The 13,636-nt window shown below is 45.8% G+C and overlaps 1 protein-coding gene across 1 annotated transcript in view; it reads right to left on the bottom strand.

Annotated features, from left to right (window-relative positions):
* Window positions 1-1,534: 1,534 nt before the first annotated feature.
* LOC142765262 (cytochrome P450 2C54-like) overlaps window positions 1,535-13,636 on the bottom strand; it is a 59,956-nt gene continuing 47,854 nt past the window's right edge. The window contains exons 6-7 of the mRNA XM_075865976.1: window positions 3,554-3,744; window positions 1,535-1,766 (exon numbers count right to left, since the gene is read on the bottom strand). Coding sequence (XP_075722091.1) covers window positions 1,555-1,766; window positions 3,554-3,744 — 403 coding nt within the window. The 3' untranslated portion in view covers window positions 1,535-1,554. The remainder of the gene's footprint in view (window positions 1,767-3,553; window positions 3,745-13,636) is intronic.

Below are 13,636 nucleotides of genomic sequence, written 5' to 3' on the forward strand. Positions count from 1 at the left end.
TTATTCCACAGCCGTTGCGTAGGCGTCTTCATACCTTTAGAGAGCAAGCGTTGATGTCATATCGGAAAAAGTGAAGTGGTATCACTTCGCTGCTATAGGATGCATTTTCGCTTCTGTGTCAGCTTGTTCACTCACAGGTAAGCAACAATGGCTGGGAATCCATTGCAACGCAACGGTATGTCTGGATTGAAATGCCTCATTAAACATATTCATTATGTGACACACCAGAAGACCGTATGCATTGTCTTGCTTCAAGTAGTTTATGATTAGCTGAAGGGTCGGCTTGGAGTCTTAAAATAATTTCCATTTCGCTGGACACTGCTGTAAAATGTAGCACGCAGCTTGTCGGACGCCGGTCAGCTCAGCGGCAGTAGATGACGTGCGGTGTGCTATTTTGAAGCATTGAGTAATTTCCGTTTGAGGCAGAGTCAAACATGCTGCTGAGGAGGCCTGCGTCACAGGGCCATCTGCAAAAATGTTCACTATATATCCGTTCATATAGACAATATACGACAAAGCGAAATGCATAAAAACAGCAGTTGATATTTTTGACTTTTTTGTCATTCCTGGGATCGAAAGTCGCATGATCGGCTTAGGCATCGTCCAGCGCTGTTTGTCGGTGATCACATGTGGACCCGATGCAGAAGCTATTGCTTCTGCATCGAGTCGTGTGCTAAAAGTGTCTGCCAGTGGATGGTCATGATGCCTTGTCAGAATCCCCAGATGTACTCGCCGTGATTTGTGAAGATAAACACGAGCTGGACAAGCACGTGCTTCTGCAATAGGGCCTCATGTAGAAGTGCATCGAGGTACTCCTAGGCGAATGCTTAGGGCACACGTCTGAGTTTAGCCCTAGAGTGTATACGTATAGCCGATGTGCAAGCACGGGAGAGAACAGGAGTACTGTAGCGAAGGTACAGTAAAGTGCCTCGTATATGCGCCAGCTCAGCGCCACAGCTTCCGAAACTCACGTCATTGATCAAAAAGCGTTAGCATTGATGTTACGGACTAGAATCGGATACAACTGAAAAAGCTTGGAGGCCACCCACTCCCTCCCGCCCCTTTCCAAACAATTTAAGCGTGGCAGCCGGCCACCTCCACGAATGATGTAATAGTCCCTCGCATATACTATCGCCATGTTCTTCGAAGATATAGGGTCACCAATCATCTTGGTGATGACGTCATTCTGAAGAGCGGTCATTGGCACATGCTTGTAGGCATAAACCTTTGCGTGGAAAATGCCCGGACTTTCAAAGTTGTAACCAATTCACTATACCCAGTATGACATCAAAGGGCTGGTTGGTATCACCGGATTAGAATTCAAGTGATTGTCCAACAAAAGCCTGCAATAATGCAGAATAACGCGAACACGAATGCCCTGCTCCTTGCTTTTTTTTTGCTCTATATGTTGATTCTTACTCGACTAAAAAGCTTGTGAACAGAATGCACCTTGACGCTCTCGTGCACATTATACCACGATATACGTAATGCAAGCTGTCGACATCAGGGCCATTATCCGAGACAAAGATAATGATGCGAATGAGAAATGATGTTTTATTGGTGTACCCCATTACATGTGATCGTATTCTTGAAGCGACGCTGGAAGCGCAGCCTCGTCCTTTTCAGCACGCCAAGGTCGATTGCAGGGTCATCGAGATCGCAGGCGAGTGGTTCACCAAGCTCGACCTTATACCTCTGAAGCATGTTGGCTACCATCAAAAATATTTGCATCAAAGTGAACGGCTCTCCTGGACATGATCCTTTTCCTGCGTGAAAGAAATTGTAGGTTTCAAGCTTCTTGCATACAACTCCACAGTTTACAGCTGTATTGGCCAGTTTGTATTTTTGTTAGTACCACGTGTTAACAGCTTGAAAACTTTAAATGTAGTTGGTAGATGACCATCATTCCTGCATACTGGTTAGTTCTTGCTCGACCATTCAAATAATATAAAATCAGAGTTTATTTACATCTTAAAACATGTGGGCAAGCTTGGGCGAGAAGCGAAACAATTCGCTTGAAGAAAGTCAAAGCTCCCATATACAAGTCATACAGTCCAGAACACAAGTACGTGCAAATACTAGCACAAAACCAATTATTCACGCTTAACACACATGAAAGTAAAAATATCCCAAATGTCGTCATGCAAATTATTTCAAGTACTGTCGCGAAAAGGCAGAACGATCACGTTAAATACACGAAGAAAGAACAAGAGAAAATAAAGTAATGTGAGAACCGACACCAGTGTTTCTATATTATGCACAATCAAACTGTACAAAATATGTATAAATAACTATCACGAGGCAATCTTAAAGCAAAATGGTTTACTAATAAATAATGCAAATGTACCATTCTTCAGTACAGTATTTACTCTTGCATGAAATTACTTACAAAAGCGTTTCTTTATATCTTTTATAGTGCATTTTTCTATTTCCATTTCGTTACTCAGCAGATTGATGAGCAAGTGAGGCAAACAATAACCTAACGTCTGTTTTCTATATACAGTTACTCAGCAGATTGATGAGCAAGTGAGGCAAACAATAACCGAACATCTGTTTTCCATATACAGTTCGGCAAAAGGAACAGTCCAGAAGTTTTGTTTTCGCAGATAATTGAAAGGGCCCTTTCCGCTTAGATTCGCGACATTGATGAGATCATGTTAATTTTCAAAAACTGATTTTTAATATTTTATGGGTAATTTGAAGTCAAATTATGTGCAGGTACGACATTGAAACGAAGAAAGAAATCCTTTGTGTGCGCATGATATTCAACGTTTGCTATGGAACGAAGAGCCCTTTTTTTAACATGAGTATTTTAAGGTTTCTTCGCAGTGGGGAATTTTCCCACACCAAAAACAGTAATTAATATCAGACAAAATAAGCGTGTTTTAAAGCATTAGCTTTAATAATACAGGTAGGTTATGTCAAAGTTTTGCAATAACACCCCCACATTTACCCATGCGAGATAAAACGAAGTCAAAATGACCGTCGCAGGACCAATTTTTCTGAAACAGCACACCTAAAATTTTATTGAGTTTACAATTTTGATAGGCACCCAACTTAGAAGCACGGGACTACCAAACGTGACAGATAGTTGACACGGATGAAAAAGATCCGCCTTTGTTTTGTCGTACTGATCAACCAGGTGTTTTCTTTGCCTTACTTTTGTATGTCTTTGAGTTTCATTTATTTCAAGCGATAAACACTACAAATTCTTTCCAGTAAAAATCAGGCTTCTGGCATCAGCGTCAGCTCTCCTCAGCTGATTTTGCACTGCCCAAAGGGTGAACAATATATTCCGCGTTTACGTAAAACTCACACATGTAGGGAAGACATCAGTGTTCAAAAGCGCTTTACCGTACGGACGTGTCGCAAAAAATTTGACTTTTATGGCTTATGACGCGCCAGCCTCATAATATTACAAGGCAGTCTTCTTAAATAAAACTTTTTTAAAAGATAAAAAAGAACATCTGCCTGATGTTACACACATAGTAAAAGAACTACGGCTAGAACCTGGGCCCACACTCAGGATTACCTCAAGGGATTCTATACTCACCAAAGGAGAAGCCGACGTGATAAGCAGGCTTTTCTCTCATCAAGGAGCCATCCTCACAAAGGAAGCGAGTGGGGTCGTAGTGATGTGGGTTTCTCCAAAGCGAAGGGTCTCGATTGACAGCCCATAGGTTAAATAATACAACCGAGCCTCCAGGAATCATAATGTTGTCCACGATAACATCTTTTTCAGTGCTGCAACGTAAGTGTGAAAATGGAAGGCTGCAAATGATGCGAAGAATACCTAGCAAAGTGGCAACTTAAATCGGAAAAAAAAGTATACCAACAAACCATCCTAAATTGTAAGAATACGCCTCATTCGTGCATAGAGAATAGGCAACAGTAATTCTAATTCTTCATGCGTATCTATCTATCTATCTATCTATCTATCTATCTATCTATCTATCTATCTATCTATCTATCTATTTATCTATCTATCTATCTATCTATCTATTTGTCTGCCTATCCATCTTTCTATCTATCTATCTATCTATCTATCTATCTATCTGTCTGTCTGTCTGTCTGTCTGTCTGTCTGTCTGTCTGTCTGTCTGTCTGTCTGTCTGTCTGTCTGTCTGTCTGTCTATGAACAGCTTGGTTCATGGTAGGAGCTAAAGTCACAGTGAAGTACATTTGTTCGGGCGTTTCAGGCGGCAACTCGTCTATAACAATGATGACTCGAGTTTAAGTACACATTGCCTGAATAAATACACGGATACGCCGCTGTCGCAGTTTGTTTGAACTCAACGAGTGTCTAAACGTGCACAAAAGAGTAAGAAAAAACATAGCGACAAAAACAGCCAGTGGTGGTTTTCTTAAAAAAAAAAACTTGCTCATCTTTCTGTTATGGGAATCCGCAAAGCACCAATGATGGAATGCGTCTACGCAGAGGTAGTGGAGCATTTATTGGGTACTGTTTTACCGCAAGAGATAAGTATTAATGTTAAAGCAACATATTGGAATGTCACTCCAAGAACAAGAAGACACTCAAAACTTGAAGCGTGCTCCAGAATCAGACGAGACGCAAAAGGACAAGCGCAAAGCAAGAACTGTCACAGCTCTATACTTGAAGGGCGCTGCTAAAACACAAAGAATTACGCATGAAGCGAACCCAGAATTTCACACAATATGAGCGCGAACTAAGAACAGCCACAATTTCCACCTAAGAACAGCCACCTCTTTCACTTATGTGGCCGCCGCAGCAAAACGAAGGGACCTTCGTGCTCTAACTCCTCAAGGTTGCGTGAAAAGCATAACAAGTATAAACCGCCCCCATCAAGAGGTTATCCCTGTAGAAGCAGCCTTTAGAAATGACGCCCATAGGAGTATGTGCGCATCGTAACGTGTGTGGTAGACGACCTTTAAAATAGTCCCTCCAAGCCGTTCACGGCTTTTCGTTAGTGGTTAAAAGAATACAAAGTGTCGCGAATCTCCGAGTACCCCGAACGTCAATTGGTGTATATAATAGCTTAGCACGCTGGAGATTGTATGGTCTGTGGCCAAGGTATTTCGAGCATCGCGAAGTGTAGGTTCGACTACCGGCAGCTGAACTTTTTCAAGTTTTTTTCTCTATACCTTTGTGCATATTCTACAACGTAACATCCATTACGCAAATACGCCAATGGAGACTTAGTGGACCCCAGCATAAAACACTGTCGGGTTAAAAAAGAGCAGGCCTGCGCAGAACACGCAACCCATTCCCAGCAGAAGGTGAAATAGCGTTCTTTCCTGAACCCGTTGTAGACTACCTTGCGGCTACTCGTACAAACACATAGAAAAAGTACCTATTACTCCATAAACCGCCGTAACCTTAAGGAAGTAGGCAAGCACCCAATGTGCCAATGATCGTTATCCAGAAGATCCTTTAGGATAACCTTTAGGATATCCTTAAGTTTTTCTACTGGGGTGTTACTATTGCTTTTCTGGCAATCGTTCAGATCACAGTGCACTTTCCATATTGTACTATCTTGATTTCATCTTTTTATATTTATCTCAAGTCATGTTTTACCATGTATCGCCCCTCTTACACAATGATCCAATTAGGAGCCTGTAAGGTATTGTGAATAAATAAATAAATAAATAAATAAGCAAAGCCCCACATACACCCAAGTCAATATGCGCACTTTGTAGTGCACCTCATGACGGCGAAAAAATTCGGCTAAGTAGTTTATATAAGGTTGGAAGCACAGAGTTATCCGTTAGTTGTGCATTTTGCATTATTTCATTGCTGGTTGTTACTTTATTCTTCAACGATGCGTGTTCAAGTCCCATTCAATCCTAGATTTTTCAATCTGAAGCGTTTTGCAGTTTAGCTCATTTTGTTCTGCGGCATGGCCACACTTCACGTGCGTCCGACTCAGCTTCTCTCCGCTCCTACGGCCCCTTCTCTCACCTCGCAACAGTGATGCAGGCAGCGCCTGCAAGCCTGCCCACACTCCTCTCTCTCTCTTTCCAGGCATCCTTCCTAGCGGCGTTCACACCGCCATTGCGCATTGACGTCCCCCTCTCCTCTCCTGTGCTATCCTCGCCCTCTATCACCTTCCATAACCGGCGTAGGCAGCGTCTGCTAGCGAGTTTCTTAACTGACTGCTCGCGCTGCACAGGCGTTGACTCGGCACGCCGTATATATAGGCACTGGACCTTTACCTCCAAGGTAGTGCCAGTGGGAGTATTCTCCTGTGCGTTTCTGAACGACAAGATATCAGCGTGTGCATTTTCGAAAAGCTGACTGCGCGTCTCTGTGTGCAATTGAAGTCCGTTGTCTCTCGTTGCCCATTAGCAGCGACTGGCGTATTCGAGTAACAAAGACCAGTCCATCACTGCGTCATTATGCGGACATCGTTTTTTAGAATTCATCGTTTCACACATTCTGCCCCCAAAAAATTTCGCCACAATTTTGTCGTTATGTGCGCGAGTGTCGAGAACTCCTAATATAATGCGTCTCAGAATCTTCAACTTCAGTTCACGACTATCTGTCTAGAGCGTCACTTCCTTATCAGAATATGAAACTCCACGATAAAAAGACAGGAATTATTCGTAGATGTGTTAACCTCAATTTAACTTAACATATGTGCACTTCACTAACTGACACACGCTTAACAATGACAATATATGCTTTCACTGTAGTATCCCACCGCAGCTACAGGTACAACACTGTGGATTCTGTTGACTTGAAGCAGCTTCGATCAGGGCACACTATCTGTTAGAAATATGTTGTAACTCTTGAAACAGCATTCAGTCAAAATCGCATTATTATTACTGCGCACTTTTTTAACACGTGAGTGCCTTCTTAGTGACCAGAACACTTCAGAGACATCAGCGAGAGTGCCATTAATGCCACCATGACGACGGTGTCGATTCATGTCACTCGAACTGAGCTCTGCCTAATGCTAATACTGCAGCAGCCACTCAGGCCAGTGGCCGTCTCATGTTGTGGCGTTGTCGAAGGGAGAGCCGACATCAAGAGTGTCTTTACCTTCAGGTCCCTCTTAAAGTAGGATATAGAAGGTTCCCTTATGCTCCGTTTGAAGAGGCGTCAAACACCACTGAGGTTCTTCTCGTACCTGTTTCGCGCATTACTTTCGACATTTTTTATTGGCGATCTTCTCTACATGTTCCATTCTCGTAAGGGGCCTTATAAGTTTTACAGAAGATTGAACGGTTTCTTTCTTCAAAGAAATGGCAACACTAACTGGATCCGTCGCTGATGTCCTTGGTAGTGAAACTTCATCCTGGCCATTTCAGAAATCGATGGTTTTTTTTGACCCTCTTATTTTTATATCTTGCTTCGGGAACGACTTTGCTACAATACCACTGAAATCGAGCTCCGAAAGCTGTCGTGACGAGCAAGATAAACCCTCCGCCTCACAGGCATCTGTTCGAAGAACGCCGGTATGACTGCTCGCACACCTTCAACAGGCACTAGGCCGTGCTCCCGACCGGGCTGCAGAGTTTAGGTGCCTTTCTCCTCTTCTGACCACTACCCCCACCACACCTTCCACTTGCTCCTTGACAGTTGATGGACCTCCCATTTTGGGTTCTAAAACGGGCTCTCGCTGTTCCAGCCCCGAAACGCTTCGTATGGGCTCCTGACCATCAGGGCTTACGAGGTAATAAGGCCGCTGACGCGGCCGCCCGAGCGCTTACCCACCGGGCTCCTCACCTTGGCTCTTATGACTCGGAGGCCAATACACCACTGCTGCGGTTCAAAGAAATTCTGACCTATTATCGCGACACTCACCGCCTTTACCCGGCTCCTGCAAAGGGGCTGAGTAAGGCGGAAGAGCAAACTCTAGTGCGCCTGCAGACAGGTACTCTACTCTGTCCTGCAATCCTAAAACATTTCGATGCGAACACAGATGGGCGGTGCCCACACTGTGGGGAGACTTGTGATATCTCCCACATGGTATGGGCATGTCCGAAAAATCCCCACCTACCCCCTTCCCCTACCCCTTCCCGAGAGGCATGGGAGAATGCCCTCCTCAACTGCTCATCACTAGAGTCTCAACGGGCTCTGGTGAGACGGGCACGAGTAGGAGCCTCAGCATGCGGTGTCCCGGACTAAGGACGCCGACCATGTAGCGGGGTCATGCTTTGGCCCCGTACCTCTCTCTTTTATAATAAATGTTTTTCTTCATGATCATCATCACATTCTGTGGGAGAGTCCATCCCATTTTCTTGTTAATCTCGACTAACGCTCAGTTACCCTACACCAAGTGACTTCGCTGTTATTTCACGTTACTTACAACAATTTATCCGATCTAATAGGTAGTCTTATGGCGCCATCCAAAGGTGGATCAGGAGAGACCCACGAAGTTTGCGCCGGAGCGCTCCACTTTGACTGAGGGTAACAGAAAGGAATCTACGAACGGAACACACGTGCTTCCTCAGGAGCAGATGGCACGGTCAGAATGTAACTCGATGCGCGCCTCTCTCTTTTTGCTTGAGTGGGCAGGCTGGGCACAGCGATGCTACTGTAGAAAAACGGAAGATCCAGTGTGAGGCGCAGCTAAAACGACCGGCAACCGTTGGCGCACCCAAAGTTGGCACTGTTTCAAGGCACGGGGCTCTTGCAACTTCCGGTCAAATCCGCCGATTTTTGCGGAGCAGGAAAAGTTGCTCCGTGGAGTGTATCTCGCAACGGAGCTGCTCCAGACCTGCCAACCGAACATGCAAGGAGCATTCTCAATGCGCCAATGAAATAGACTTGCTCCACATGAAGCAGAAGAAAGTATTACCGGAAGTGCTCCATATCTGCCAATGGATGACACCATCACTCTGGGTTCGCACTTGACGCTTGGGAGAACAAATGCATCCGTCAATGGTGTACCTTCTGAAATGACTACTGCGTGAAGCTAATTAATCGTTGACGAGTCAATGATGTTACCGCAGATGAAAGGAGCGACGACAGCTTCTACTTGCACTAAAGTGTTGTGGTGTTTACACTGAAGCGTAACACTGGCAAACTTCGCGCGTTGAGTAAGTTGAGGCCACTGATGTCGAAACACGTTTGTTACCTAATCCATCTCCCGAATAGAAATGAGCTTGAGCTTCCTGTTAGCGCTTCCTCGTAAGAATGTTCTTTCACTCCCGCTGCCCAAAACACACTATACGTAACAGAAGTGCGTCGGTGTCATCAGCTAAGTACGAAAAAAAGAAGAACGTCAGAGGAGAGTGCTGGAGCCATGCCGTTCGTAACGTCAGAAGCACTTTTGGTTTCGGCACGCTTACTTTCAGTTGTCCCCGCAATACACATTGTAGATACATGATGACGTTCGCATACTTTGCATTTGACTCGGCGGCTGCAGCCCTGTGCGAGGTGTGCTTTGGTGGTTCACTCGTAGCGATGACCATCCACTGGGAGCAAATTCTGCTTCTCTGCTACACTGAGATGTCCAGGGCATTCTTCAGCAGTATGCCTTCTCGCGCACAGAAAACGTAGGACATGGAAGAAGTATTTGTCCTATTGTGAAGAACCTTGGCAGCAGGAGGTGATGGAAGGTTGCGGAAGTTGAGTGGCATTGCAACTGTTAATCAGAACTGGAGTCTATATCTTTGCGCATGTATCATGACACTCCGCTTTAATTATAAGAAATTGAAGCAGATGACTCATCTCCTCTTGCGAAGGTTGTGTACCGCTGGCGTCCATTGAAACTGAACCTTACCGCAGGCTTTCCCGTTTGTAGTAGTGAACTACGGCCTCTACGGGAATGACGTTCAGCAGTACCTCGTTTAGCACGGCAGCGTATGACCTAGCGCTCACTGGAAGGCTCGCTAGTTCCCTCCGATTGACTTGAGCCTCGTCATTTAACTTACGTAAGGCTATCACGTCGTTATTGTAAACTACCACGTTGTAAGACAAACAAAAACGATCTGGGAAAACCTCCCTGAAGCCTTTATTGACCCTCGGCGAAATGCCGTCCACAACACGGCGTACATTCAAAGAGTCCAAGAACAAACAAGCCTCTGCTCTACTACACACTTAATAACGTCCTGCTTCAAGTGCTGCATATATTCAGAAAACAGTTTATTATTCGTCTAGTTTTGTTCATTAAGCCAGTATGTAAGCGGTACTTGACTAATATTGTACCCTTCTCCCTTTCTTGGGGCCTCGTCGCGTGCAGTTTTTTGTAGTCTTAAAGCACGATCTGCCTCACTGTCTCCAAAATAATGTCAAATAAAGCGCCGAAGTGAACCTTGAAAGAAATGTGCCAGCGGATTCTTTAGCGCTCTTCGTCAAACGTGGCGTATTGGGAGTAGGGAGCGTGATTCATCGCAGTGACCGAAACCAGGTGGGTCACCTAGTCACTTAAAGCGGAAAGCCTCGGTGCGAACAGGGAAGCGTAGTTTGGCTGTGAATGGAGGCTCGCGGCAGCAACAATGCAGGAAAACGAGATGTATGCGAGAAGAGTCACGTGACTGGTAATCAAGAAGACGCATGTCCCCCAGAGATGCTTCGACGAGCTTAGTGACGGTCATTTTTGTAGTATGTAACACGCATGCGATGGGTAGTGCATGTGGTCCCTCCTGTTCTTAATGAAGCAACTATGTAGCTTGTGCAACTATGCGACGCAACAAGGTTTGTCCTCTGCAGACACCAATGAAGGAAAAGCAGAGCGCGGGCCACCTGCAGACGTTGACTTTTTACAGCGAAGGCTGTTATGAGATTCCCTTTTAAGCGCGGGCAACCTGCAGACGTTGACTTTCGACAGCGATAGCTGTTATGAGATCCCTTTTTGGGTCACGCGCAAATGTTCTGTGCCACCGCCACCACTGCTGCCGCTGCCGCTACCACCAGTGTCCGTAACCACATAGTGCGAAATTAGAAAAAAAAAACTCTTCCACCAATGACACAGTGGGGCTTGAACCCGGGTGCGCTGTGTGTCAGGCCAATATCTTACCACTGAGTTACGCCAGTGCTTAGCACTTGTTGTCAAACTCGCCTTAGGCATGGTGATAAGGGCTGCAGCGCGAGCACGAAGGTGCCAGAAGAAACGTGAAACGAAAGGCGAGGCTAGGAAAGCAAAGAGGACAACACGAGCACTGACTACCAACTGAATTTTGTTTTTCATGGCACACAAGATAATATATACAACAGACAATCTTTTAACAGCAAACGTGAGCAACGTGACATATACATATCACTATGGATTCTAACCAACTAGCCCAAAAGCCGTTCTTCGCCTTAGGCAGGCTGGATGCCGGGAAAGCAATCGCGGTAATACGACTTATAAAGCGTTTTAAAGCAGCAAAACAACAACCTGTCGGTGCACAATGTGAGTAGCGTAACGAGTCGGCCATCCAATGCTTCAAACCCTCACATAAGCTTGTTCCCCTAATAACCGTGGCCCCTACCCACTTCAGCCATATTACCTCATTGTCGTCAGCCTCTGCATGGACTATTGGCGCAAAATTGCTTGCAAGTGTTCAGCGGATACCACGCTTCTTAGAAGAATGAAGAAAAATAGCATAGCGAATACCGGCCTACTACCCAAAAGTGTATTATTCCTGCCCTAGTGAATACCAAGAAAGTGCACATGCTTGCAGTAGTTACCCAATGAGTGTTTTAGAAATGCTCTGAAAGGAGGAGGAGGAGGAATAAATGAGGAAGGACAGGGAGGTTAGCCAGTTCTCAGACCGGCTGGATACCCTGTACTGGGGAAGGGGGTAAGGGGGATAAAGAATGAGAGAAAAGAGACGTTGTAAAAAAAGAGAGAGAAGGTCATCAGACGATCCACGACGCTGTTTACAGTCTGTGTCTAAGACCACTTGCCCGCAGAAAGCGCAACAATGCTCTCAATGCCTTGCGTGCAGAGGACGGTCTCGGCCAGTGTCCTAATACCCTTTCTTCGGAAAATTGGCGATTGTCTATTCTATCTAAAGCTTTTCACAGTTCTTTTCTTGGCACGCTGAAGCGGGGACACTCGCAGAGAAGATGGGAGAAAGTCTCTGCGCAGCCACAGTTGTCACATGTCGGGCTTCTGGCCATTCCGATTCGAAACGAATAAGCATTCGTAAAGGCCACCCCAATCCACAGACGGCACAAATGTGTCTGCTCTGCTCTGGTTATTCCTGATGGAAGACGGAGCTGTAGGGGTGGGTTCAAATTATGAGGCGGACGTTGGTGAATGCCGGTGAATTCCACTGAGTGAGTGTCAGTTCTTGTGCAAGTGATCGAAGCCTTGCAGCGGCGTCCGTTCTTGATAATGGTATAGCTACACAAGGGGCATCATCATGAGCAGTTCGGGCTGCTTCATCTGCACGGTCGTTTCCATCAATGCTGCAGTGGCCTGGTATCCATTGATACGCTATGTCATGTTGTTTCTCTATAGCCCGGTGAGGAAGCAGTCGTATTTCAGCAATTAGCTGTTCGTTTGGTCCATGACGATATGGCGAGGCAATGCCCTGAAGAGCTGCTTTGGAGTCGGAGATTATTGATCATGTCTGTTGCAGTTCTTCAACTAGAAACTCCAGAGCGGCACGAATGGCGGCGAGTTCTGCCGCCGTGGATGATGTCAGATGCGAGATCCTGAACTTTATCGTGATGAATTTCTCCGGAATTACCACTGCGCCTGTTGAACTTGTTGAAGTGACCGACCCATCCGTGTAAATGTGAATGCGTCCACTGTGTTTCTCATGCAGAAACAGTAATGTTGTTTGTTTTAGGGCCAAATTTGACAAGTTTTTCTTCTTTTGCATTCCGGGGATGGTTATCAGGGCTTCCAGTGGATGTAGACACCACAATGGTAACGACGGTCTTGCTGCGTGCGTGAAGTTCGTGGGAATCACCGTGCGATGTGGGGCAATAATAGAGCAGAACGCAGAGCATGGCCTGGAAGTTGGAAGGGAGGCGAGGTGATGCGATTGAATCCGGGTGGCATGTCTTATGTGCGTTCTTAAAGCATCGACACGAATGTAGGTTGTGATAGGGTATTCATGAGCGATTGCGACAGTCGCTGCTGAGGATGCGCATCTCGGCAGCCCGAGGAATATTCTCAGTGCTTGAGCTTGTAACGACTGGAGGACGTGTACGTTTGTTATGCGGGCCTTGCCAAGCACAGGTAGGCTGTAGCGCATGAAGCCAAGAAAAATTGCAGCATACAGTTGAAGCATGGCTCGTACAGATGCACCCCATGATTTGCCCGCAAGAAACCTTAGGACGTGGGTGATCATGGTCAGTTTCTTCTTCATGTAAGCGATACGAGGGCTCCAAGACAAATCTGCTCTGAAAGGCCGCTCTTCTAGCTTACGTTGTGACTGTGGAGCGCCTACCGCACAGGAGTGGCATTTTTTTTACAAGGGGAGGGGCTCATGTTTGCCATTTTGATGTGTGTTACTGATCTGTTATTATCTGAAACAGTAAAAGTTGGGAGGTTAAAGAATAATGAACAGAGTTTTTGCAATGCCATTTACATGAAACCCGGGCGTAATACGGGCCTGGCTAACCTCGGGCTCGATCCTGGCTCAGAAACAATCCAACAAAGCTTTACTTATACCAGCCCGGCCCTACCAGGTTGGGTTCGGCCGGCAGAGTGATGCCGGCTATGTCGCCAACAGTCAGCTTAAACAAATTGCGTTCTATGAGCTCG

Source organism: Rhipicephalus microplus, chromosome 6, assembly GCF_043290135.1.
Source record: "Rhipicephalus microplus isolate Deutch F79 chromosome 6, USDA_Rmic, whole genome shotgun sequence".
NCBI classification, from domain to species: Eukaryota; Metazoa; Arthropoda; class Arachnida; order Ixodida; family Ixodidae; genus Rhipicephalus; species Rhipicephalus microplus.